General features: G+C 43.6%; 1 protein-coding gene across 1 annotated transcript; it reads right to left on the bottom strand.

Moving 5' to 3' along the window:
* Positions 1-17,936: 17,936 nt before the first annotated feature.
* On the bottom strand, positions 17,937-22,796 carry NR0B1 (nuclear receptor subfamily 0 group B member 1). Its single transcript, XM_030844438.2, has 2 exons — positions 21,644-22,796; positions 17,937-18,178 (listed from the first exon to the last, which is right to left on the bottom strand). The coding sequence occupies exons 1-2, from the start codon at positions 22,794-22,796 to the stop codon at positions 17,937-17,939; spliced, it is 1,395 nt and encodes a 464-aa protein (XP_030700298.2).
* Positions 22,797-23,869: the final 1,073 nt, after the last annotated feature.

The raw sequence follows: 23,869 nt of genomic DNA, 5'->3' as shown, positions 1-23,869 counted from the left end.
AGCAATGGAGCACTTGTGTGCCAAACACCTCCAAAAACTTTCTGTGCATTTACACATTTGATCTTTACAACACCTCTATAAGGTAATTTCTGTTATTATCCCCATTTTGCAGATGAGGAAACTGAGTCACAGAGAAGTGAGGTTACCTTACTTTCCCAGGGTCACCCTCAAGTAAGAGGCTAACATAGGAATAAGGCCTAAGTTGGTTCTAAAGTTTATTCTATTATCTATTACACTTTACTGCATCTGAATAGACTCCCAGCTCTAAAATGAAATTACTGATGGTTGTTTGTACGTGGGTAACATGGTAAAGGATAAAGAACAGTTTTGGAGTCTACATGTGCATAAGATCTTGTTCTCTTACTGTCTGTGTGACCTCAGACAGGTTCCTCTGAGCCTTCCTTTCCTTTTTGTTGTTTTAATTGAGGTAACATTGGTTTATAAGTTCCATGTGTACAACATTATATTTCTACTTTCGTATACACTACAGCATGCTCACCACCAAAAATTTAAGTTTTCATCCAGCACCATACAGTTGATCGCTTTTACCCATTTTGCACCTCCCCCTCCCACCCCTTCCCCTCTGGTAACTACTACTCTGTTCTCTGTATCTGCATGTTTGTTTTTGTTTGGTTTGTTTTTTTTTCATTTACTTTTGTTATTGTTGTTTGAACCTTCCTTTTTTTTTTAAGTCTATACAATGGAGATAATAATACCCACCTTTCAGGTTTAAATTTGATAAAGTCTGTTAAGAACCTTGCACATGATCTACACTGGTATGTATTATTGTTTAATCAACTAACTTTGGATGGCAAATTACCAGCTCATTACCAGCTAATAGGGTAAACCACAAGATGGAGTTGTAAACAAAAGTGAGGTACGACTAAAGCAGGCTGCAGTTGACTTAAGATCTGCCATGAGGATAATTTACTAGTGTAGAGTGGAGTCATATTAACAACATATGAGACTTTTTTTTTTTTTTTTTTGCGGTACATGGGCCTCTCACTGTTGTGGCCTCTCCCGTTGCGGAGCACAGGCTCCGGACGCGCAGGCTCAGCGGCCGTGGCTCACGGGCCTAGCCGCTCCGCGGCATGTGGGATCCTCCCGAACCGGGGCACAAACCCGTGTCCCCTGCATCGGCAGGTGGACTCTCAACCGCTGCGCCACCAGGGAAGCCCCACATATGAGACTTCTGAGAAGTCAGTTTGCCAAAATTTCAATGTGTAGAAAATTCTAACTATCTTAAGCCTGGGAGTTAGCATGAGATGGGAGAGTTGAATCTTCTTTCTCGGTCTCTGTTCCCAGTAGCTGTGACAGTTGGAGCTTCTTACCTCAATGGGTGTGGTTCTAGTATTTTATAAAAGCTTTTTTTTTTCTTTGAAACATGAACCTGAAGCATGGGGAAACGGTTTAAGTTGGAGCTCACCTAAGAAAGAGCAATCTAGTCCAATAGTGCAGGACAAACTAGTGCTGGTAGTGCTGGACTCACTATAGTAACAGGCAATACCATGATGATCTCCAAAGAGGAGATTTTTAAGAATCCTCAGGAATCTTTAACAGTAATATTTACTATAGTTGATTTTCATTGTATGGGCTTATGTTGTGGTGTTACCATATTCTCAACATGGTTCGTTTATTTACTTATTTTGCTCATTTAGGCCCTTACCTTTCTTGAAACAGCAAAGAAACTTCAGTCATAAAGCACTTGGGCTATGTATCGAAAAGCACACTGGCATTCAAACTTCTACATGATAAAATACATTAATAAGGGAATCTGTTCCAAAATTTTTAGCTTATATATTTTTCTCACCTATAAATGTTTTAAAGGAAATTATCTTTTCCAAGTACTATAAATTTTCCAACTAATGGTGTAAATTTTATATGGAACAAATTGTTCTGGCCTTCCATTCAGACAGTGTACAGTTGACTATATCCCTGGCTACGCTAGTGTTTATTACTGCAAGCAATCTTATCTAAAAGGGAAGAGGAGGAATTCGTGTTTTCATCATTTAGTTTGTTTACGCCTGAGGTTTAGAACCATTCCAAAGCACTGTTTGTCAGATCTCTTTGAAGTGAACAAAATATTTTCAAATGCTACAGATTTTTTTTCTGTGGAGTGTACAAAAACAAGCAGATTCCCTTATATAGTCAACGTTGACATATTTGGTGCTTAATCTTGTTACATTGTCAGGCAAGCCACGGACCAGGTAATAAGGGCTTAATATACTTGAGACATCAGTGTTCATTCTGTAGCTTATTTTTCTGAGTTACACCATTATATAATGAAGTTTCTTTGGTTTTAAGCAACAAAAATAATCCCATTTTGCTGATGTTAAGCAGAGTTTATGTGGAAAACTATCAGGGGCTAGGTTTTCAAATGGGCCAGAACCAAGGCTGTCTTTAAGGCCCCAAATGGAAATCAGCAGTTGGGACAGTCAGAACATCCTTGCCCACATCTCCCACACCAGGGAGGAATGAAATTACAACCACTGTTGATCTTTATTTCTCTGCCCAAGATTTACACTGGTTTGGATTGGGTCATGTGCCCACACCCCTTAGTTGGGGGAGGACAGAGCCATTGTTCACAGCCCATGAGACTGCATTCAATAAAGAAGTAATTCCTCAAAAAACTGTTGGGTGCTTTTAGGGAGAGGAAATTGATGCTGGCCTACCAAATCCAACACATTTCTGGTCCAACCGTAATTTTTTTTGGCAGAAGAACTCTTATTAATTCGTAATTTACTTAATTCCTCCTCCTCTCCCCTGTGTCAATGTCATAACCGGCTAAAAGTTTCCTTCTGTTCTCTGTTAGTTAGTTTAACTCTTACTTGATGTAAATCCCCACACTTGGAGAAAATAAAATGAAAGAAAGTAGACCTGGGAGGTGGAGAGCCTCTCTCAGGCACTGAGGTTCCATGGGGATTGGGGGCGGGGGGCAGTTACCGCAGGGTCACCTGGAGCTGAGGGAAACGCCCCATGTTGCCAAGATGTCTTCTGGGACTTGGAGAGGGACATCCGGGGAAACTCTAGACACCAGGGAAATTGCAGCACTGCAGCTAGCAGTCCCTGTCCAAGGGGAGGAAAGATTCCCCACCCCTGACTGCCTTCAGCTGCTGCCTGCCCTCAGGGCTCTGAAAAGGTTTGGGAAGAGATGTCCACTGGGGTGCCTGGCAGCTGCCACTGTTCAGAAGGGGAGGAGATTGCCCACCACGAAGAAGGGGAAGGAGTCCTTGCTCTGCAACCCCATCAAACCTCTCCACATTCTAAGTAGGGAAGGATTCCTGAGATGGGTGCTCCCAACATAGCATGGAGGCAGGGTGCAGTTCTGCATGAAAATCTCTGAGGTTTCTCACTTTCCTTTTATGATGTTCCAATGATAAAGTTCGTTTTGGCCTCATTATTGGAGGAATTTAATAGAGAAATTATATTTTCCAGGCCTCCTCATTAATTAAAACCATAGGATGTCTTGTAAATAAGTTCATTTATATCACTTTTTAAAATTAGATTCCACAGTCAACTTATTTACAGAACAGAAACAGACTCACAGATTTCAAAACCAAACGTATGGTTACCAAAGGGGAAATATGGTGGGGGGTAAATTAGGAGCTTGGGATTAACATACACTCGCTAGTCTATATAAAATAGATAAGCAACAGGGACCTACTACTATATAGCACAGGGAACTCTACTCAATATTCTCTGATAACCTAAATGGGAAAAGAATCTGAGAAAGAATGAATATTTAAAAAAAAAAAGCATACGATGTGTTCCTAATACATTAGTGAAAACTAAACAGAACAAAACATCAGAGAAAGGTGGTCGTTCATTCTTACGGTACCCTTTGATGTTATAAAAGTTAAGAAAACAAGTTAGGAAGTATAGTGGAGGAGAAGAAATTATCTTGGTTTGATAGATAAAACAGTTCCCTGGAGAAAGAATTATTTGAAATGGCTTTGAAAAGTAGACAGAATTTTAACTATCAGATGGAACTTTGAGAAGACAGACACAACGTGAGAAGAGACTCAGAAACTAGGAGAGTTCTTTAGAAAAGTGTTTAGACCTTTTAAAATATTTAAATGAACTCAACTGCAACAAATGGCACGTGGCCAGAAATGTTTGTTGATTTGTGTTTTGACTTGTTTAGGTTTTTTTTTTTTATACCAGAAAACTGCACATATTTAACGTACACAGTTTGGTGACTTTTGACATATGCATATACATGTGAAACCATCACCAACATCAAGGTAATAGTAGACATATCCATCACCTCCAAAAGGTTCCTTGTGTCCCTTTGGGTTTTTTGGTTTGTTTGTTTTTGTGGTAAGAACATTTAATATAAGATCTGTCCTCAACACATGTCTAAGTGCACAGTATAGTATTACTGACTATAGGCACTATGCAGTAGAGCAGACCTCTAGAACTAATTCACCTTGTGTAACTGAAACTTTATACCAATTAAATAACAACTCCCTATTTCCTCCTCCCTGACAGCTCCTGGTAACCACTGTTCTACCCTCCTCTTATGAATTCGACTGTATTGGATACCTCATATAAGTGGAATCCTGCAGTATTTGCCCTTCCACGACTGGCTTATTTCATTTATAATAACGTCCTCCAGGTTTATCCACAATGTCACAAATGGCAGGATTTCCTTCTTTTTTAAAACTGAGTAATATTCCATTGTATGTATTTCTTTTTCCATTCATCTGTCGATGAACAGTAGCCTGGCTAGCTCAGTAGACAGAGCATGAGACTCTTGACTTGTTTTTTTATAAGTGGGTTTAGATATCCCAAAGATGAGGCCAAGTTTTTTCTGATGATCTGAATTGGTGACTTGTACATTTCCATGGTAAGAGAAGAGACCTTAAAGCCTTGCCATTCCTTAAGTGTCTAAAAACTACTGAAAGTCCTCTAATTTATATTTTAATTAGTTAACTGAAATGAATACCTCTGGAATAATGTGGGGAGCAGTGCAGGGTGCCTCCAGGAAAGAGAGAACTTTCACTTAACCTTTTGCATATCTGTATTTTGAAGGAAAGAGGTATTAACCAATGAAAGGCCTCTCATAGGATTTTGCCTCCTCAGATTTGGGCAAATAATCTAGCCTTGATAATACTGATGTCTGGCATATACATGCTAAGTAAGTGTTTGTTAAGTAAATACATGTCCTCTATTAAGAAGGAACTGATGATGGTAAAAATGCCATGAACACAACCTGGTCAAAATTATTCAATCTAAATGGCCTAGCACTAAGGTTTGTGTCTTTCACAGATTTGCCAGTTCAGTTAACAAAGGGCATTTACTGGTGAAACAAAAATGGGTGTGAGAAAATTAAATATTTTCAAACAAATAGTCAAACTTTTTAATATACTTTTTCAGAATTATTCAACTTTCTGCTCTATTTTGCCTTTGGCTAGAGTAAAATCATTGATACAAATTGGAGGTGCATGGCACAGGGAAGAATAAGGAAAGTGTAAGGGAAAATGATTTATTTCTATTTATTTCTTGAACTAGGTTCAAGTTTCCTAGTACTGTCTAATTTGTATCTTTACCTTTCTTTGATATCCACATTTTTTTTTTTTTTTTTTTTGCGGTATGCGGGCCTCTCACTGTTGTGGCCTCTCCCGTTGCGGAGCACAGCCTCCGGATGCGCAGGCTCAGCGGCCGTGGCTCACAGGCCCAGCCGCTCCGCGGCATGTGGGATTCTCCCAGACCGGGGCACGAACCCACCTCCCCTGCATCGGCAGGCGGACTCTCAACCACTGCACCAACAGGGAAGCCCGATGTCCACATCTTGATGGAATTAAAGAGTAAGGTTTTTCATAATTTAACTTGCCATCAGCATACATTGAAATCAGAGCAGAAAAACAAATACACAGTGGCATTAGAGGAGGAAGCCTTGTGCATAACTCAGAGGAACTCAAGCAAAGAGAATGTAATTGCATGCTGAAATCAAAATGCTTATTGATCTGCACATCCTTACCTACATACAAAGAGAAGAAAAATGTTTTGAGAACAAAGGACACCCAGTCCACCCAGTTATAACTTCCTGGCATTTTGTTGGCATGTGTATGAGATGGTGACTGAGGGAAAGGCCCCACCTACATGGTTTTCTGTGTACCTTGTGTGCATCTTTGGAGACTGGCTTTTCTTCAAGTCATTATTCAGCATAACTTCAGATATCTTAGGCTGAAAATTCATGGTCCTGGTTTTCAGCTTTCTTCTTATGAGAAAGTCAGCCTTTTAGTATTCATTAAAGTTTATTGATATAAAATAACATAAAGAAGTAGGCCTCCATTTATGCACACAGAATTTAAACTTGGTATACAATAGATCATGCTTCAATTTATATTTCCTAGAACACTATGTTAACTTGCCTATAACAATTTTTGGTGCATCTTATCTAGAATAAAATTTTCTAGACTTTAGTTGCTCATTATGTATGTCTGGATATAGGGAGGAAAAGAAATAGCACCAGTAATTTGAATAGGGAAGATTAACATAAAGAATTAATAACGAATAAAAGGTAGTTAAACACTAAATGGGGTAAAAGAAGACTTGAAGGGGTCTAGGGATAGCAAGTTTTAAAACAAATAATTACAGTATCTAGGGTGAGGAGAGTTGACAATGTAAGAACAGTAACTTAGCAGAGGGTCCTCCTAAGACTGAGGTTCAGACGTCTTCAAAGAGGGCAGGAGCAGGCATCCTCCACCGCCAGAGAAACTTGCCAGAGGGCACAGATCACAGCTGGTGGGCCACTGAGTGGGGAGGGTGTGGCTGGAGAGTGAAGCTGACTGGAGCTGATCCACGAGAGTCACTAGGCTCCCATGCTGAATAATAAGAAAGGAGGACCAGAGCTGGAAGGAAAGTGTCTTCCTGCTGCTACTGCGTGGCAGCGTCCCTGAAGTTTTTTCTATTGTTGAAATCAACATTGTGCCACTGGCAAAAGAGAAATGTTTATAGGGTGTGCCTGTGATATCACAGACCAAGGCAAAGAATTTGAGGTTAAGTGTCAAAAAGTGATTAACTGGCACGCTCACATATATGATTAATCTAATTTAGGTGTCCAAGGGTTGTTTTTAATATAATGGCTAATATAACATGTATATGTTTTCTGTCATCCTCACACTCACGAGTAGTAATTCTTAAAATCCTAGAAGCCCAGAAGATAGCCCACGTGAGTAAAATAGAATATATATAAGATAATAAGTAGTAGTATGAATTGTGGTGAAGCAAAAAGAATATGCCTCACCTCCTCCAATTCATATAAGTATACATGTCTGCAGTCTGCATACAGACCCCATAATACTGTGTTAATAATTGTAAAACTAAATAGTGAAACTGTCTACAAACCAGTGGATTTAGGTTCATTTTGGTATTTTGGGTATGGACAGTGAGAAATACCATTCTCTAATTATGGAACCACAGATTCAATCAGTCATCCAACTTATTAGAAGGATTTATCTATCATTCATCCACTGTTTAAGTGTTGTCCTGTATAAGATGCCCAAGTAAATAATTTCTAGTATTTAACCAGATATATGTATTGATGTGAGTGGTTTGGGGGCTAATTAAAAGTAATTATTTTATCTTGTAGCAGGAAGAAAGGAAGCCAAGGAAGCCAGTTTTCTTGTATTTTATATTCTACACATTATGCCTAATTTGAATTAGGATTCATTTTCCACATTGGCAATTCCCTTGTTTATAATTTAAAAAGCAATGATAATAGTAGCATTGGACTCATTACAATTGTGTCATGGAGGTAAGAAAGAAAGAACCACTTAAAGCATTGTAATTACATCAACATTATTAAAACCTCTACGTGTGTTTTAAAATGTCAGAATCCTAACATTAAATACCTTTCTGCACTGAAGCGTGAAATGGCTTCAAAGTCCTTAGCTAAACAAGGATTGTGACTAAATTAGTAAGGGTAAAGGCTGGTCCTGAGAGCATCAAAAAGATTTGGCTATAAAGGAGAGAAGCATGTCTTACAGAACCATATGTTTGGTATTTTCCAAGTGGACCATATTTCACGTGACTTTTTCTTTTCAGGTAAGGCGACTTGTTAAACATAGAATTAAATGTACTTTACATTTTATATCTTCATAAAAATTTTCATATAAACGTGTACAAACCTGCAACTCTCCTTGTCATACCTTGGGTCCCAATTTCTGGTCTGGAAAACGTGTCCACTGTAACTATACAATGGCAACATAGGAACCAGCAGATCCACTCACAGCCAAAACCCAAAAGTAGTCTTAGGTACCTGGATTTTAAAATAAGGTATATTAGATGTATTCTATAAAGTGTCACAAATGTACTTACTTCTATTTAGCTCCTGCAGCTAAGTTGGAGACAGTGTGGTGTGGTGGTAGAAACTCAGATGTGCTCATGATACAGGACTACTTTCAAATTCCAGCCATGCCTTATGCTAGTGATGGGGGCCTGGGAAAGATACCCAATCACTGAGCCTTGACTTAACTCATTTGGGAAGATAGTATAGATTTAACTTGTAGAGCTATTGTAAGGATTGAAAGATACACTCCTTGAAAAGCACTCAAGACAGAGTTTGGTACAATAAATAGTTCTTTTACTTGAAATACACTATGTTTTTTTTAATTAATTAGTTTATTGATTTATTTGGCTGTGTCGAGTCTTAGTTGCGGCATGCGGCATCTTCGTTGTGACATGCGGGATTATTTGTTGTGGTGCATGGGCTCTTCGTTGTGGCTCGTGGGCTTCTCTCTAGTTGTGGCACGCAGGCTCTAGAGCGTGTGGGCTCAGGAGTTGCAGCGCATGGGCTTAGTTGCCCTGTGGCATGTGGGATCTTAGTTCCCTGACCAGGGATCAAACCTGCGTCCCCTGCATTGGGAGGCAGATTCTTAACCACTGGACCACCAGGGAAGTCTCTACTCTATGGTTTTTTGTATCCATGAATTAAGAGTAAAACAATGTAATAATTTAGACTATTTTATGTAAATTTGACATTTTATATTATGAATTTATTTTCCCCCTTTCCCTGCTTATTTTGTCCCGCATCCTCTGCTATTTGCTACCTTCCTATTTCTGTTCTACTTATTTTTACATTTTGTTTTCTGTAGACCATCTTGCATCTTTCTCTGATCACTTAAAGCACTCTTAAAATATCTGCCGGAACTTTTGGTCTTCTGCTCTAAAATTGGGCATATGGTTTGATGAGATTTTCTGACTTCAAACGTTAGGTTCAGGGTTAGACGTCACCGATTACTCATACAGACAACAATAGAATAGAAAAGAGTTGAATTCAGCACTACTGATCAGTAAGACTTCCATAAAAAGAAATGAACAAGCCTGCCCAACTCTCTGGTATTGTTACTCTAAAACACTAAATGGTGGCTTCTTAAATCCATACACATAACTTAGTAACTGATGTGACAATGCCTGAGTTTACTATTCTAAAGAATTTGTAGATGACTTTATTGGTATATTTCTCTTCAGAGGAATATCTCACTCACTTTCACTTTAGTGGCCATGTTTCATCATACCTTATGTAAATGCAAGATGAAATTAAGTCAAAATGAAAAGAAATTTCAGTGCTACAGGGGACACCATCAACCAGATAGAAAAAGAGGGCAACAATAGAGTGAGATCACTGCAACCACTCGGACAGAATTTCTAAGTAGGCATTCAGGTTCTGTGGCTTCTATCAAAAGACCGTCTTCTACCTATTGTCAGGCCTTCTCGCTTGCCCCCCACCTGAATCATTCTACCGACCTCTTACATCCAGATCTAAATTCTCTAACAAGATTAATCCAAAAGTTCTCTTGTTTTTCAGTAGAGACAAACTGTCATTTATTCACTGCACCTCTTAGTGATTAGTATTATTAGGAAGGAAGGAGGGAGGGAGGGAGGGAGGGAAGGGAGGAAGGAAGGAGGGAAGGAAGAAGGGAAGGGAGGAAAGAAAGAAAGAAGGAAGGAAGGAAGGAAATCTAACTTAGTAATTCTAAGGTGTCAACTTCTCTGTTGGTATTAGTAATTTAAAAGAATATTATAAGCCAAACTAATCTTTACAGATAGTATCAGCACCTCAGTGAAGTATACACTTGAACCCCAGAACTACCTTTCCTGTGCTGAATGTGGACTTTCATCCATCACCTGATGAGAGAACATTTGGAGCTTTCTCACGACAGTGCTGCTTGCCAACCAACACTTGCATTTCTAAAGTTTTGCCATCTTAGTGTGCCCATCAGAGTGTTTGTGAAATATTTAAATAGTTTCTTGCACTTTGCCCTTATTATTTTATAAGAATTTTAAAACAGGAAAATGGAAAAGAAGAAGGTGAGGGTCAGATTTAATACAACTGAGACAGAGATTGAAATCATCATGTGTACCAAGAAAAGACTCTCATTGGACTTACATGCGGATCGTAGTTCAACTGTTTAGGAAAGGAACGTTAATGAATGCACATTAATAACTGGACGTTAAAATAGGATTCCGTCGCAAGTTTCTGTTGAGGCACAAAGAAAACAAGATGCTGAATGAGGTTTAAAATCACCATGCAAGAACTGCAAAGTTGACGTGATTGTTAATCCCTCACCCACATCAAGCGTATAAAAGTACGGAAGTCGGAAAGGAGACAGAAATGTTTGGGAGCACCATCTGCGTGCTGAGTGCAAGGCAAAGGTGGAGTGGCGGAGGTACTTCCCATTTCAAGGCAAGTCAACAAAAGGACTTTAAGGGGACAACTTGGAGAGTTCGTCTGTGTCCACTGCAGTTTGGGGAATATCAGGGATTGGTGTCTGACTCTCACCTGGAAATCTAAAGGGCAACAGACAGGCTAGGTAGAACACGGAATGGCAGAGTACAGAACAGGTGGCCGGGTTGGGCAGCCTACACGCTCAAAGTTTGCCAAAGCAGAAACTCTTTCCCTTGTAAAGGGGGAGGGGCAAGACAGCGCGCGAGAGAGTGCGAGAGCGGGAGCGCACACGGCTGCTTCCACAGGTTTAGCTTATATCCTGCCCAAAAGAGTTGCCTAGCGGAGCGAAAAGGCTTAGTAGAAGGACCTGGAGAGAAGCAAAGAGATCTGGGGACTGGGAAACGAGAAGCAAGACTAGAAGGAATATAGAAGTAGTTACAGGAGAGAGATCCCAAGAGATCTGGGATGAGAGAAAGGTGGAGGAAGTTCTCCAAATAATCTATGCAAGTGCCCACGACGTAAGAGGAGTTACCTCTAAACATCTGCCCTGGCCAGAGAAAGGTACAGAGTGCGGGGCATCATCCAGGTGAGAACTCTTCTCCCTTTACCTCTTCCTACTTGATGTCTTCCAACCCCATGGGCATCTGCAAATGTAGCTAGCAAGATGAGGAAGGAGGACTAGACCTACGAGGTGGGGGGATGATAGAAGCCCCTGCTATCCCACTGCAGGCACTTAACTTGCGAAAGCCTTAGTCTGGGAAAAATGAGCTATTAACTTGCAGTGGTTCTGAATCAGTAATCAATGAACATCCCCTCTGTTGGAGGAGCCAGTGGATAGAAATTAGAGGTGCAATGAATTTGGGAAAAAATAGTTATAGTTATTTTTATTAAACTCTAACTGAAATTTAGCTTCTCCTTTAATTATGAATGCACATAACACAACACAGTAGTATTGGCAGTGTCTGTGCAGGAAAGAGTTGACATAGCAAGCTTAAGAGCGCTATCCTTAGAAAGGCCTGCATACAACACCGACCCTTGGCTAAATCTGGGAAGTACCATTTCAAGAGTATTTCTACCCTTCCCTAAGTGATAAAGGTGGTTGACTGTGCCTAGGTTGTTTGCGCAAACAATGTGGCTTATGCTGAGTTCCTGATTTCCTGCTGGGAATCTGAAATTTTGGTACATGCTAGGTAGAGGGTGTTCATGTGACCAGCCCCTAACAAAAACTCCAGCGATGTCTGGAATGGGCTTCCCTGGGAAAAACGTTACACACATGTTGCTAATTTTTGTTGGAGTGGGGTGGGGATGAGGCGGTCGGGAAGGGGGAAGTGTGCACCCTGAATGACCCCTCATGGGAGAGAGAGATTATAATGAAGCTTTACGGATTCCACCCGACTCTGCTTGTGTCTTTTCCCCCCTTTTGATTCAACTGTGTGTCTTCACTACATCGCTATAGACCATCTTAGCTGTGATGAAAACTGCATGCAAGTGCTGTGAGATCATCTAGCGAATATTTGAATGTGGGGTGGTCTTGGCGCCCTCCAACACAATGGTGGAATTTGCTAGAATGACTCCAACTCACTGAAATTTAGCTACAGTGTTATTTGGGGAGAAAGAAAGAAAGAGAGGGAGGCAAGGAATGCCGAAAGCCCGCTAGCTGGGTGGCTATAGTGAGGTACCCATAGCATGAAGCAGCATCTGAGTGGCTGTTCGTGGTCAGAAGTAAAAGCTTCCTATGGAATGTCAACATGATAGATCCATCCCTAGAGTTTGCTCACTGCATCCCCCAGGCTGCTTTTGGTCATGCACGCTAAAGTGAGGGAAAAAAATAGCTGCAGCCCAGGTGATGACTTGTTTTTCTCCGTCCCTCCTCTGGGCAGGGGGAGAAAGGGCCCAAGCATAGAAGTGAGTTTATAGTTGCTCTCTCCTCTAAGTGGGAGGGGGAAAAAAAAGGCTAAATCTGTTCTGAGGGATGGAGCAAGGCTTTAGGTAAACCAGAGGAAGAACCACTCTAGCCCTTTCTTCAGCCTATAGCTGCTACTGCAGCTCTCCTTCCCCCTTCCCCCTTCCCAGAGAACCCAGCTGAACCAGCACTCCAGCTGGGTTCTCTGGGCAGCTGTGATGTGAAGGGTGTAAATGGTGAATTTACTGCTAGGGCTTTAAGTAAACTTGTCAAGAGAAAGAAAAGGAATTTTAAATCACAGCTTTGTGTTTTGTGGCTATTGCATCTGGATGTATGGTAAAAACTAATATAAAATGGTATATGCTTTTAATTTCATAAATGCTAGAGGGGTCATCCCAACCAGGGAAAACAGCAAAGGAAAAAAAAAGTGTTAATGGAACACAGCTCCCTTGCTTTCTGCCACAGGTTGGCAGATCGGAATTGAAACTCTTAGTATTGGAAAGAAGTCTCTGTAACTGATGATTTTTTGCTATGATTTTACGTATTGGAGCCTTTGGGAAAAGGGAACCAGTGTCCAGATGAAGATACATACTTAGAATTTTAGACAGCAGTTTTTATTTTGCTAATGAGCACTTGTAAAATCATTCCTGACCCCTTAGGGTATGATGATTTTCTGCGCTGATGTGTTTATTTTTGCTTGAGTCAATTTGGACTCTAAGTCTGACAGGGTGAAAAGTGCTTGGGAAAACCTGACTTGTCACTTGGACTTGGCACACAGGTGTCTGGCCCTACAGTGTCTCAGCTTTGCTGCTGCTGAGGAAAAGCTGCTGGTATTTTTGATATGCTGAATTCACAGATCCTAATTGCCTGAACCCGATTTCAGCTAAAACCTAATACTGTCTGCTATGGGCTGTTTCACTGTCAGCCCTGAGCTGTGTTCAGCTGAAAGCAGGCACAGGCTCAGTGAAGGGAACTCAGACTCTGGAGCTGCCGGACATTTATTTAGGACACCCCTCTGTGGGGCCCTAGCTCTGAAAACATCTGAATGCTGGCTGGACCAGCTGGATCACTTGCAGGTGCCCTAGGGTGGGGGTTGTTCTCCAGTGGAGCCATTTGAGATAGAGTTGCAGATGGGCTCTGTAGTCCCGATGCAGAGCGTGATTGCAGTCCTCACTTGTGACTCCTGCTGAAAGGTGAAGTTGTGGGAGGGTGGTCCCGGGGACCCCTCTGCCCAGCTGGCAGATCAGACTCTGGAACCCCAGTGTGGGGTGGGTGGTAAGGGGAGATGCCTGAGTGCTGTTGTGTTCTGTTTTCCCAGATTAGCTGCCATTTGCAACAGTGGACTGACAGCCTGACTCTATTTCCCTCACCTTTCTCCTGCTGCACAGGCCTTAGGAAGGCCCTTGGATCATTCAGTGCAGCAGTCTTCAGAGAGGGTTTCATCTTTTCTAGGCTGCTCATCAGATAAATGATCAGGACAGGAGGCATGGGGGAAGGAGGGATTATCTAATCCATTTTTTTCAAATGTCGAAAAATCAGACTTTTGTTATCGAGCAAGGGCTCATGTGCCCATGGCACAGAAAGCCAAACTCTGACAGCGCGTGTTTACAGCAAAGTAAGGGTTTATTTGTAGGGTGCCAAACAAGGGAGTGGAAGACAAGCCTCAGATCCACTCCAGCTTGGTCTTTGAATTAGGCATGTTTTCAAGGGGAAGAACAAAGAGGCTGGGATTAATCATCGTCTTGTGACATTTCTGAATCGGGGTTTCGGGAGCCAGGTGGTCCATGGCTTGGGGGTCTGTGAGCTCACCTTGCCCTGGAGAAACAAACTGAATTTGTACATTATTATATCCATAATAGCAGTTTTAGTACATTAATGGTGTTATTGACAACAGCACTTTTAGTCATCTGACTGTGGTTGATTAGTGTTCAGTTCGCACAGGATTGAGGTCAGAGGAGACAAGGAGGGGAATAAAGTTTTGGATAGAGAGATTAATCATAAACTTGGTAAGGAAAACTGGGTTTTAGGGGGGCTCAGTTTCAATTTCACCCTGACCAGTTCCTGAATATGACGTGTCTTTTTGGTTCAGTTCTAAAAACGTTTTTCTGTTAAAAAGCTTGTGTCCCTCTTGCAGATAAAAGTTCTGGGCCAAAAAGAAATGATTAGGAAAAATTGTAAAGTTAGGATTAGTGAATAGGACTCACAGATTTTGTAACAACAGAGAAAACAACCAGAACACCCTTGGCTCCTGGGTAGGCACGGGGCGGGGTTGGGGCATTCATGATCTTTGTTTTTCAACACTGCTTCTGGAAGCTTTAGGCTCTTGCTATAGAAGAATGTTCCTTCATTCTGCCTTGCAAGCTGCTGTGGGGGCGCGTCGGATTCAGATGGACAGCCAAGCCCAGATCGCTCATAACTGCCTGTGAGACAGCGGGGGCTGGCCAGCTCCTGCGGTCCCTGCTCACCACCTCCAAATGTAGTTCACCCTTGGCAGGTGACGAACCAGTGTCGCTGGCAGAACTGTTTGGAATAGACTGCCTCAGGCAGTCTGCCTGAAAGCAAGGACTGAACTGAATGACTCGGACCAGACTGAGAACCCGAGGACAGGAGGAACCACGGTGGGAAGCCACATTGGGGGCCCTGTGAGCCTATGCCGCCTGCCCAATGTGTGTCCTGCGTGGAGTGCCCGAACATCGGAAACTCTGTTTCCAGTGCACCCTCGGGGATTGTACTTCTTGGATGTGTGCCCTGACTATTCTGACACTGCCTCAGCCCTGCAAGGCTTCGGGTCAGTCTCGTCTTACTGGCCAGAGCTCTGCAGGGCCCTGAATTGATACCTCCGGCCAGGTTAAAAAAAAAGAAAAAAAAAAAAAGGCTCATACAGGAAGTTATGGAGGAAGGCACTTGGCTTTCTAAGATAGACCTTTGTGGCTAATGGGATATGTTTTAACTGGCTTTGTGAAGGACCCGTACAGGGCACCATTGAAATCAATTCTGCAGGCTGGCCTCACCCTGATATTCTCCTGACCATAATTCTGTCAAGACTCCTTGCCTAAGGGCCAAGGGAGTGGATTGCGAACAGGAGTTCACATACCAAGAGTGAGACTGCTATCCTTAGAATGGCCTGCTTGCAAGGTTGACCCTTGGCTGACATCTGGGAACTTCGATTTGGGGAATGTTCCCGCCCTTCCCTAACTAACTCGTAAGAGTGGCTCACTGGGCCTAGAGTGTTTGTGCAAACAAGGGGATTTATGCTGAGACCCTGTTCCCTTTCTGTGTGTTTGGAATTTTGGTACATACTAGGTAAAAGGTGCCCATGTGACCAGCCCTCAATAGAAACCCTAAATTCTGAGTCTCAAAGGGCTTCCCTGGGCAGAAATATCACACCCATGTTGTTGAATTTTTATTGCTGAGGAATAACGTGCTTGCTACCCCCCATGGGAGGGGGAGAGCAAAAGGAACCCTGCACATGGATTCCTCCAGACTCTGCCTGTGTCTTTTCCCCTATGATCTGGCTGTATATCCTTACCATATCTCTGTAATGAGTCTTAGCCCTGAAGACAACTATAGGCTGAGGCCCACGAGACCTAGCAAATCCCTGAGTGGGGTGTTGATCTTGGGGTCCCCCAACACAATCACTAATGGAAATCTCAAATATTTTCTTATCACATTATAGACGTAGATTATTTTGAAGTTTCAATTCTATTGATCACTGGCTTGAAATTTAGATATTAGACCTGCCACCAGATAGGTTTTTGTGTTGATAAAGATGTATATTATTATACCACATTTCAAAATATTTTTAAAACTTAACATTTTTTTAATTGAAGTATCATTGATTTATCAAATGGATGGACAACAAGGTCCTACTGTATAGCACAGGGAGCTATATTTAACGTCCTGAGATAAACCATAATGGAATATTAAAAAAGAATGTAAATATATGTATAACTGAGTCACTGCTGTACAGCAGAAAGTTTAACTATTTTTTTTTATAAATTTATTTTTGGTTGCGTTGGGTCTTCGTTGCTGCGCGTGGGCTTTCTCTAGTTGCGGAGAGCGGGGACTACTCTTCGTTGCGGTGCGTGGGCTTCTCATTGTGGTGGCTTCTCTTGTTGTGGAGCACGGGCTCTAGGCGCACAGGCTTCAGTAGTTGTGGCACGTGGGCTCAGTAGTTGTGGCGCACGGGCTTAGTTGCTCCACAGCATGTGGGTTCTTCACGGAGCAGGGATCGAACCCGTGTCCCCTGCCTTGGCAGGCAGATTCTTAACCACTGCGCCATCAGCGAAGTCCAAGTTTAACATTTTTAGTACTATGACATAATTTATTTTCTTTGTAATCCTAAGTATTTTATTTGCTGCATTATTCTGAGAGACTGATTCTGAGATGTCCATAGAATTCATCAGACTGCCAAAGGGGTTTGCACAAAAGAAATTTCAAGACTCCTTGCAATGGGTTATTACCCTAGATTACCTAGATGTATTAATCACTGATGGGCAATTTATTACCTATCAGTGAATAAACATTAGGTGCCCTAAATTTTATCTGGGGACAAGGAAGAACTAGTTCTACTGATTGCATTTAAAGGGGCAGCAGGAGCCAACAATAAAGTCACTATATTTCATACCGTGCTCATTCGATGTGACAGTTACATATATAATGTATCTAAAAGGTGAGATATAATTGGGGGTTTATAACGATGTTGATTTTTCTGGAACTATAGTGCCTCCTTATAGAATGTAAGTTTCTTGTTGAACTTTACTTGCTGTGTACAGAAAAATCCCACACCAAAACTCTGAAAAATCTCCTACTTCACTTTCAGGTGCTTCTCTGATCACAGATTTCCACTTGACTTGGTACAAAGACAGTCTTGCACACAGCCAATGGGAGTGGAGAAGATAGAGCCAAGTCAACCTACAAAGACAATTTTTGTTTATGTTGCCTAGGTTTTTAATATTTTTTGAAGCCCTACTTAAACCCTGATGAACCTTTTCGCAATCAAATTAGTGGTTAACACCTTAACATTATAAGTTAAAGTTACAAATTTGATTTTGGCAGGTTCAATGGACAGAGTGGCTAAACTTGTGAAAATAGCATATGAGTGTAGTCCCCCTGCTCGTTCCTTAAAGATGTACAGAGATGTGTTACCTGTTGGCAAAAGTTTTCCTTTGCAATGAGACAGTATGGAACAGAGGATTTTCTAATTGTTTGTAACTAAAGTTTTTCTTTAATTGAATACAAAAATACTATGCATGTAAAAATAATAAAGTTTATTTTACTCTGTTTTACACTCTTCTGCCCACAGCTCCTCATTTGTGCTTCATGGTGAACTGCATGTGTGTGGCCCCCGTGCCTTCATTACTTCGCACAGAGCATCTCTAGCATCATATCATCCATTGTGACTGGGCCGATGATGGGCCTGAAGAACAGTTCGGCCAGGACATTGGCATTGATGAATCTCAGCAGGAAAAGGGTGCTGTTCAGTTCGGCAAATCTGGCCTGGTGCCCCCTGTGTGTCACCCTGACGTGTTCACGGAGTATCCGCTGGGTTCCCCACTGAAGTCCCTGGATGTACTTCACGCACTGCAGACCTGGTAGGTCTGGAGGAGAAAAAGGGAGAAAAACCTCTTTGTTAGAATCAGCTCACTCTGAGCCCTTTGCTAGCTTTTTAAACAGATCCAATTTCTGCCCCCTTCCCCAATTAAAAAAACGCTCAAGCTTCCTGGTTAAAAGTTCTTTTCAACAGCAAGGATAAAGTGCCAAACCACTTCTAAGGTTTCAGGAGCAACGCTTCCAAGAAGGAAATATCATGTAATTATTCTTATTTAATATTCACTATGTTTGTATGCTCACATTTAAAAACTGCTGGCCCTGAGCCAACAAATGCACACTTAATTCAGTATGACAGTAGAATATAGTTTAATGAATCATTGCTCCAGTTCACTATCTATGCACGTACAAAGAAATTAAAATTATTTCAAGAAGTGTGCACCTTTTACCTATGGCAAACAGGCCTTAGTATAAAGGCAAGAGGCTTTGCTAGGTAATATTTTACCATCCTCCCTTGAATTTCCCACCACTGTAATGATTACCGCCCATGGTGGTAAACTTCACAGCCACCAACTGTGGCTGACAGTCTCATTTAAATTATTTGCCTGCAGGCTGATTTTAGTCTACAGTCCCATAATAATTTAAGAGATAACTCTGGCCACTTAGCTCATTGTACCATGATTTCTGTACTGGGGAGGTTTTTAAAAAAGTGATTCAAATGAGCATTCCAAAGGGTTCTAGCCATCAGAGGGTTAAAAAGTAAACATGGGGGCTTCCCTGGTGGCGCAGTGGTTGAGAGTCCGCCTGCCGATGCAGGGGACGCGGGTTCGTGCCCCGGTTCGGGAAGATCCCACGTGCCGCAGAGCAGCTGGGCCCATGAGCTGTGGCCGCTGGGCCTGCACGTCCGGAGCCTGTGCTCTGCGGCGGGAGGAGCCACAGCAGTGAGAGGCCCGCAAAAAAAAAAAAAAAAAGTAAACATGAAAACATCGATTGCAACATGGTACAAAAGTTACTTTTCAAATAAAGATTGCATGACCTTCTTGCAGTACAGTGTGATATCCAAGTAAAACTGAATGAAATGCAATGCAGGAAAGATTAAATGCCTCTAAGTTTTATAAAGAACGTGATAAGAGGAGGCTGCTTTTAAAAGTCCTTTGATCCTCCATGATAGTAATATTACTGTAAAATTCTTTAACTTGTAATTAAGAAATTACCAATTTACCATTAGGTGTAAATGATGTTGATTATTGTAATCATTTTCCTTCCCTTTTTCTACAAAATCCAACAGAAAAGTATTTTAAAAGCATCATGCTAATAGTCACAGAGTAACAGAACCAGCCAGTGTTCTTTCAAAAAAAATAATAGCAATAGGCGAGTCATTTCTAGTACAGGCAAATATCAAATCTGATAAATGAGAACAAAAATACAGCAACTTCTCTAATCCATATTCCAATTCTGATTACCCCAGTCCACGGATTACCATCCCCTACTACCTACAGCTCATTATCCAGGCTTGAGACCCAATTTTATTGCACTTGGATTCCATTCATGAGGGTAAGAAGAGGCTTGTGTGAAACCACCAGAAATCGGAAGCTCCCCCAGGTCTAAATTCATGGCTTATTAAAACTTCATCTTGTGAACTCCACTTTTCTCTGCTTTCATACCACACTGCTCTTTTCCCATCATCCCCTAAAAGTGTCCCCCCCACCAGAAAAAGACTTGCCTTCAAAGTAAAATCAAGAAAGAGAAAAGGCAGATAGATGGACTCCATGGGAGGCGGGAGGGAAATGTTTAAACTTAAAGATCAGGGGATACAAAATGATAAACAGCAAAGAAAGGCCACACACTTAGCAGGCATTACTTTTTCCCAGATGCAGGTATATTTATGTTTAAAGCACACCCAGCTTAGCTGGTTAAACTTATTTGAGAGAGGATTCAGAAAAGCAGAGCAAGAATAAGAGATGCAAAACAGGGTGGAGGGAAAGAGGGGAACTAGTGGAATGTAAACTTTTGAAAGCTGAGCCCTTGTCTTACCTTTTTATTCCAACAGAACAAAGCACATGGTAGGTGTCTAATAACACAGCTGAAGGAGCGAGAAAACACTGTCTTCCCAATGAACCACCTGAGGCACTTATTATGGATGCAGATTTGCTGACCCTCCACCAGAGCTACCGAATCAGAACTTGTAGAGGAGGGGCCCGGAAAGACTTTGAAGGACCGCCTTCCCTGCCAACACCACCAAGTGCACAGGTAGGTTTAGAAAACAATGATACAAGCAAAAAGTAACCTATCATGATCACTGGGATGAGCTGAGGTCTCTTAAGTCCTGAAATGTGAGGTCTGAATGAATTATTATCCCACTAAATCCTGCTCTATACCCCTTCAAAAGTGCTAGGCAGGAGGCAAGGACATGACCCCGAGACTCCTGGTGTCAGGAAAAAAGGATGTGGAGGGAGCATGATAAATACTCTCCCAACGCAAGCTGTCTGGAAACTTCCTGCCCACTTGTGACCCTTCTGGAAGGATGCTGGTTGAAGATGACTCTAGTAGTAGGACATACTCGAGACAAGGTGCTGGGCTGTCCAGGGAGATTTTCTCCAATGAGTCGGTTGCACTGTGTGGGGCAGAGTGTCCACCACCCAACAGACAACCTGAAAGTGTGGTGCAGCAGACATCCCCTTGGGCCCAGGAGACTGGAGACCCATGCTCCACAACTCACTGGCCATTTATTTTGGAGTAAGGTCACTTGGGACTAGACTACCTAACCTGCCAATGGGATGAGGAAAGGGTGAAGGGCAGAGGGGGTTGATTAGGAGGTCTCTAAGGTGTCTAAAGGCTCTAAAATGCAGTGCTCCTGCATGCAGTCTCTAACATGTCTTTCTCCTACCCCTTTGCTAACCTGATACTTACAGACACTTAGATGATGAGACAGTCCAGCTGCTTAGGACCATTAAAATGACCATTCAGAGACAGACACATGAAACACTAAGTCCAGTGTCCTGACAGTGTCCCCAGGGGATGGTGTCTCTGTGGGTTCTTAACAAATATTTCCTCTCTTGCCAGCCTTAATAGACTTCCTCCAACCAAAAGGTTCTAGTAAATTTCAGAGCTGGGTTTCAGAAAGAGACGTTGCAAAATTTGCAGTGAACACAGACTTTTTTTTTTAAAGCTATACTACTGGATTTAAAAGATTTGAGAAGGAATAGCCATGTCCCTGAAAGCACAAATTTTTCCGTAGTAACAGAAAGGTGTAGAGAGATTAAGTACAAACCTCAACAAAAAAAAAAACCCTCCTCTCGGCTGAGTTTCTGGCAGCACCCCACCCACGAGGAATGGTTTCTGGAGCTCCCCCAACTCTGCTGAGTTTGTCATGATTCCTGACTTGTGCCCCCCAAACTCCCCTAACAATGAAAACTCTTCAAGTGTCTGTGCCAGGGGTGGGTACTGTCCAGTGCTTGTAGGAGAAGAGAAAAGCCGGAGCAGAGAAAAGCCAGAGCCGAGGCCGGCGCCCTTACCCGGGTTAAAGAGCACGGTCCCCTTGAGGTAGGCGTACTCCTTGGTACTGATGTCCAGGCTCCAGCACTTGGCGAGGAAGCTCTTGATGGCTTGGACCTCGGCGGCCAACGGCAAATGCTCGGCCTCCGGCGGCAGTACCAAATGTGGCTGCGGCTCGTCGCCCTCGGTCTCCCGCCGCCTGGTGGTGAGGATCTTCTGCAGCAGGCTGGGCTCCGAGGTCTCCACCGTCTCAAAGTTCAAGCGGTCCTGGGCCAGCTCCAGCAGGAGTAGCGGCGCCCAGCAGCTGCGCACCAGCACCAGCTGCTGGTCCAGGGGCAGCACCTGGAAGCAGGGCAGGTACTTGACGAAGCGCAGCGTCTTCAACAGGCCTGCCGAGGCTGCCTCGCAGACCACCTGTGGGCTCTTGAGGGCCACCCGCCGCTGCGCGCCGCACGAGGGGTCCCACCAGGGGCCCCCCGGCTGTGCCTCTGGAGCCACGTGCGTTTGCTTTGCGCTCGTGGGCACGTTGCAGAGGATGCCGCCCTGCCGCGGGTGGTCTTCACCGCAAAAGCAGCAGCGGTACGGGAGCGCCAAGGCCCGCCCGCGCGGCAGCTCCTCTCTGCCCCCCAGCCTCTGCGCGCAGTAGGAGCGGTCCCACCACGCGCCCCCCGGCCGCGCCTCAGGAGCTTCCGGAGCCACGTGCGTCTGCTTTGCGCTGGTGAGCAAGCTGTACAGGATGCTGCCCTGCCGCGGGTGGTCTTCACCGCAAAAGCAGCAGCGGTACAGGAGCACCGTGGCCCGCCCACCCGGCAGTCCCTCTCTGCCCACTGGGGGCTCCGAACCACAGGAGCAGCCCCAGCACGCGCCCCCCAGCCGGGCCTCGGGCGCCTCCGCAGTCTCCTGCGTTTGCTTCGCGCTCGTGAGCATGTTGTAGAGGATGCTGCCCTGCCGCGGGTGGTCTTCACCGCAAAAGCAGCAGCGGTACAGGAGCGCCACTGCCCGTTCACCTGGCAGCCCCTCTCTGCCCACCGGGGGCTCCGAGCCACAGGAGCAGCCCCAGCACGCGCCCCCCGGCCGTGCCTCGGGCGCCTCCGGAGTCGCGTGCGTTTGCTTCGCGCTCATGAGCATGTTGTAGAGGATGCTGCCCTGCCACTGGTGGTCCTCGCCCGCCATGGCCCGCGGTGCCCGTAGCCCGGCTCTGTCCAGTGGCTGCCGCCTGCAATCTATTTATACCGAACGCGCACGCACGCGCGTCGGCCGTCTCCGCCTGGGCAAAGGCGCGGAGGCGGGCGCGGCGCTCGGGTGTGTTAGCCCGTGACTTCGGCGGTTCAAAAGGGGCAGATGCTCCTTAACAGCTGAAAACGGAGGAGGAGCAGAGCCGTGGGAGCTGCCAGAAACTTCCCTCCGTCTTCTCATTACGCCCTTCCCTGCGTCTGGAAGACAGAGCTCGGCGCAGGGAGCAGGTATTTGGCGGCACTGTTCCAACTTTTTCCATTGAACCCTGGCGTCTAATTTGCTCTCTTTACTGGGAAGGCAGGGGTACCGAAAAGGGGAAAAATCTATTTCTGTGCCATATTTGCAAACTTTCATTAAATGACTAAACTTTGTATGGCTTACTTTGTATATGGATAGGGAGGTCTCATTTTAAGGCACGTTGAAAACTATAGACCATGGACCAGCAGTGTCAGCGTCATATGGGAACTTGGTAAAATGCCCAATCTCAGGCCCCAACCAGACCTTCTGGCTCTGAATCTGCATTTTAACGAGGCTTACAAAGGATCCGCGTGCACCTTAAATGTGGAAAAAGCACTAGTCTAAGGATGCTATCATAAGCTTATTGTTTAATTCAAGTAATATTTATGAGCACCCACTTTGTCGTAGGTGTTGTGTTAGAGAGCTGGGGGCAGCGACCAGGTTATAAAAGTGGCTAATATTTAGGAATATAATAATCACAAGGGGCTAAAAAGTTGCTACAGTGAGAACTTTGGATTCTTCTAGAGATATTATATTGGGTAGATGTGCAATTAACATTTCTTCTCCCACCGTTTCTAAGCGAATAACGAGCAGCACAGGTTTCAGGAAGCCTGGATCTTTTGTTCTCACTTGCTACACAGCCTCTTTGCTCGTGCTCCATACGGTCAATGAGATCAGTGGGTAGTTCCACATCACCACCTGACCCTTGTGTAACTAGCTGTTTCACCAACCATCTGGTTAACTTGAAATCACAACCTTTTAGCCCTCAAATT

The sequence above is a fragment of the Globicephala melas genome, chromosome X (genome assembly GCF_963455315.2).
Source record: "Globicephala melas chromosome X, mGloMel1.2, whole genome shotgun sequence".
NCBI classification, from domain to species: Eukaryota; Metazoa; Chordata; class Mammalia; order Artiodactyla; family Delphinidae; genus Globicephala; species Globicephala melas.
Note: the sequence above shows the minus strand (reverse complement) of the source record. Positions and strands in the feature narration are given on the sequence as shown.

Bases quoted from the DNA above. Each gene is read 5' to 3' on its own strand.
- NR0B1 (XM_030844438.2), bottom strand. From the start codon at position 22,796: ATGGCGGGCGAGGACCACCAGTGGCAGGGCAGCATCCTCTACAACATG. The intron at 18,179-21,643 runs GTAAGGGCGCCG...TTTCTCCTCCAG, and splicing joins GACCGTGCTCTTTAACCCGG to ACCTACCAGGTCTGCAGTGC.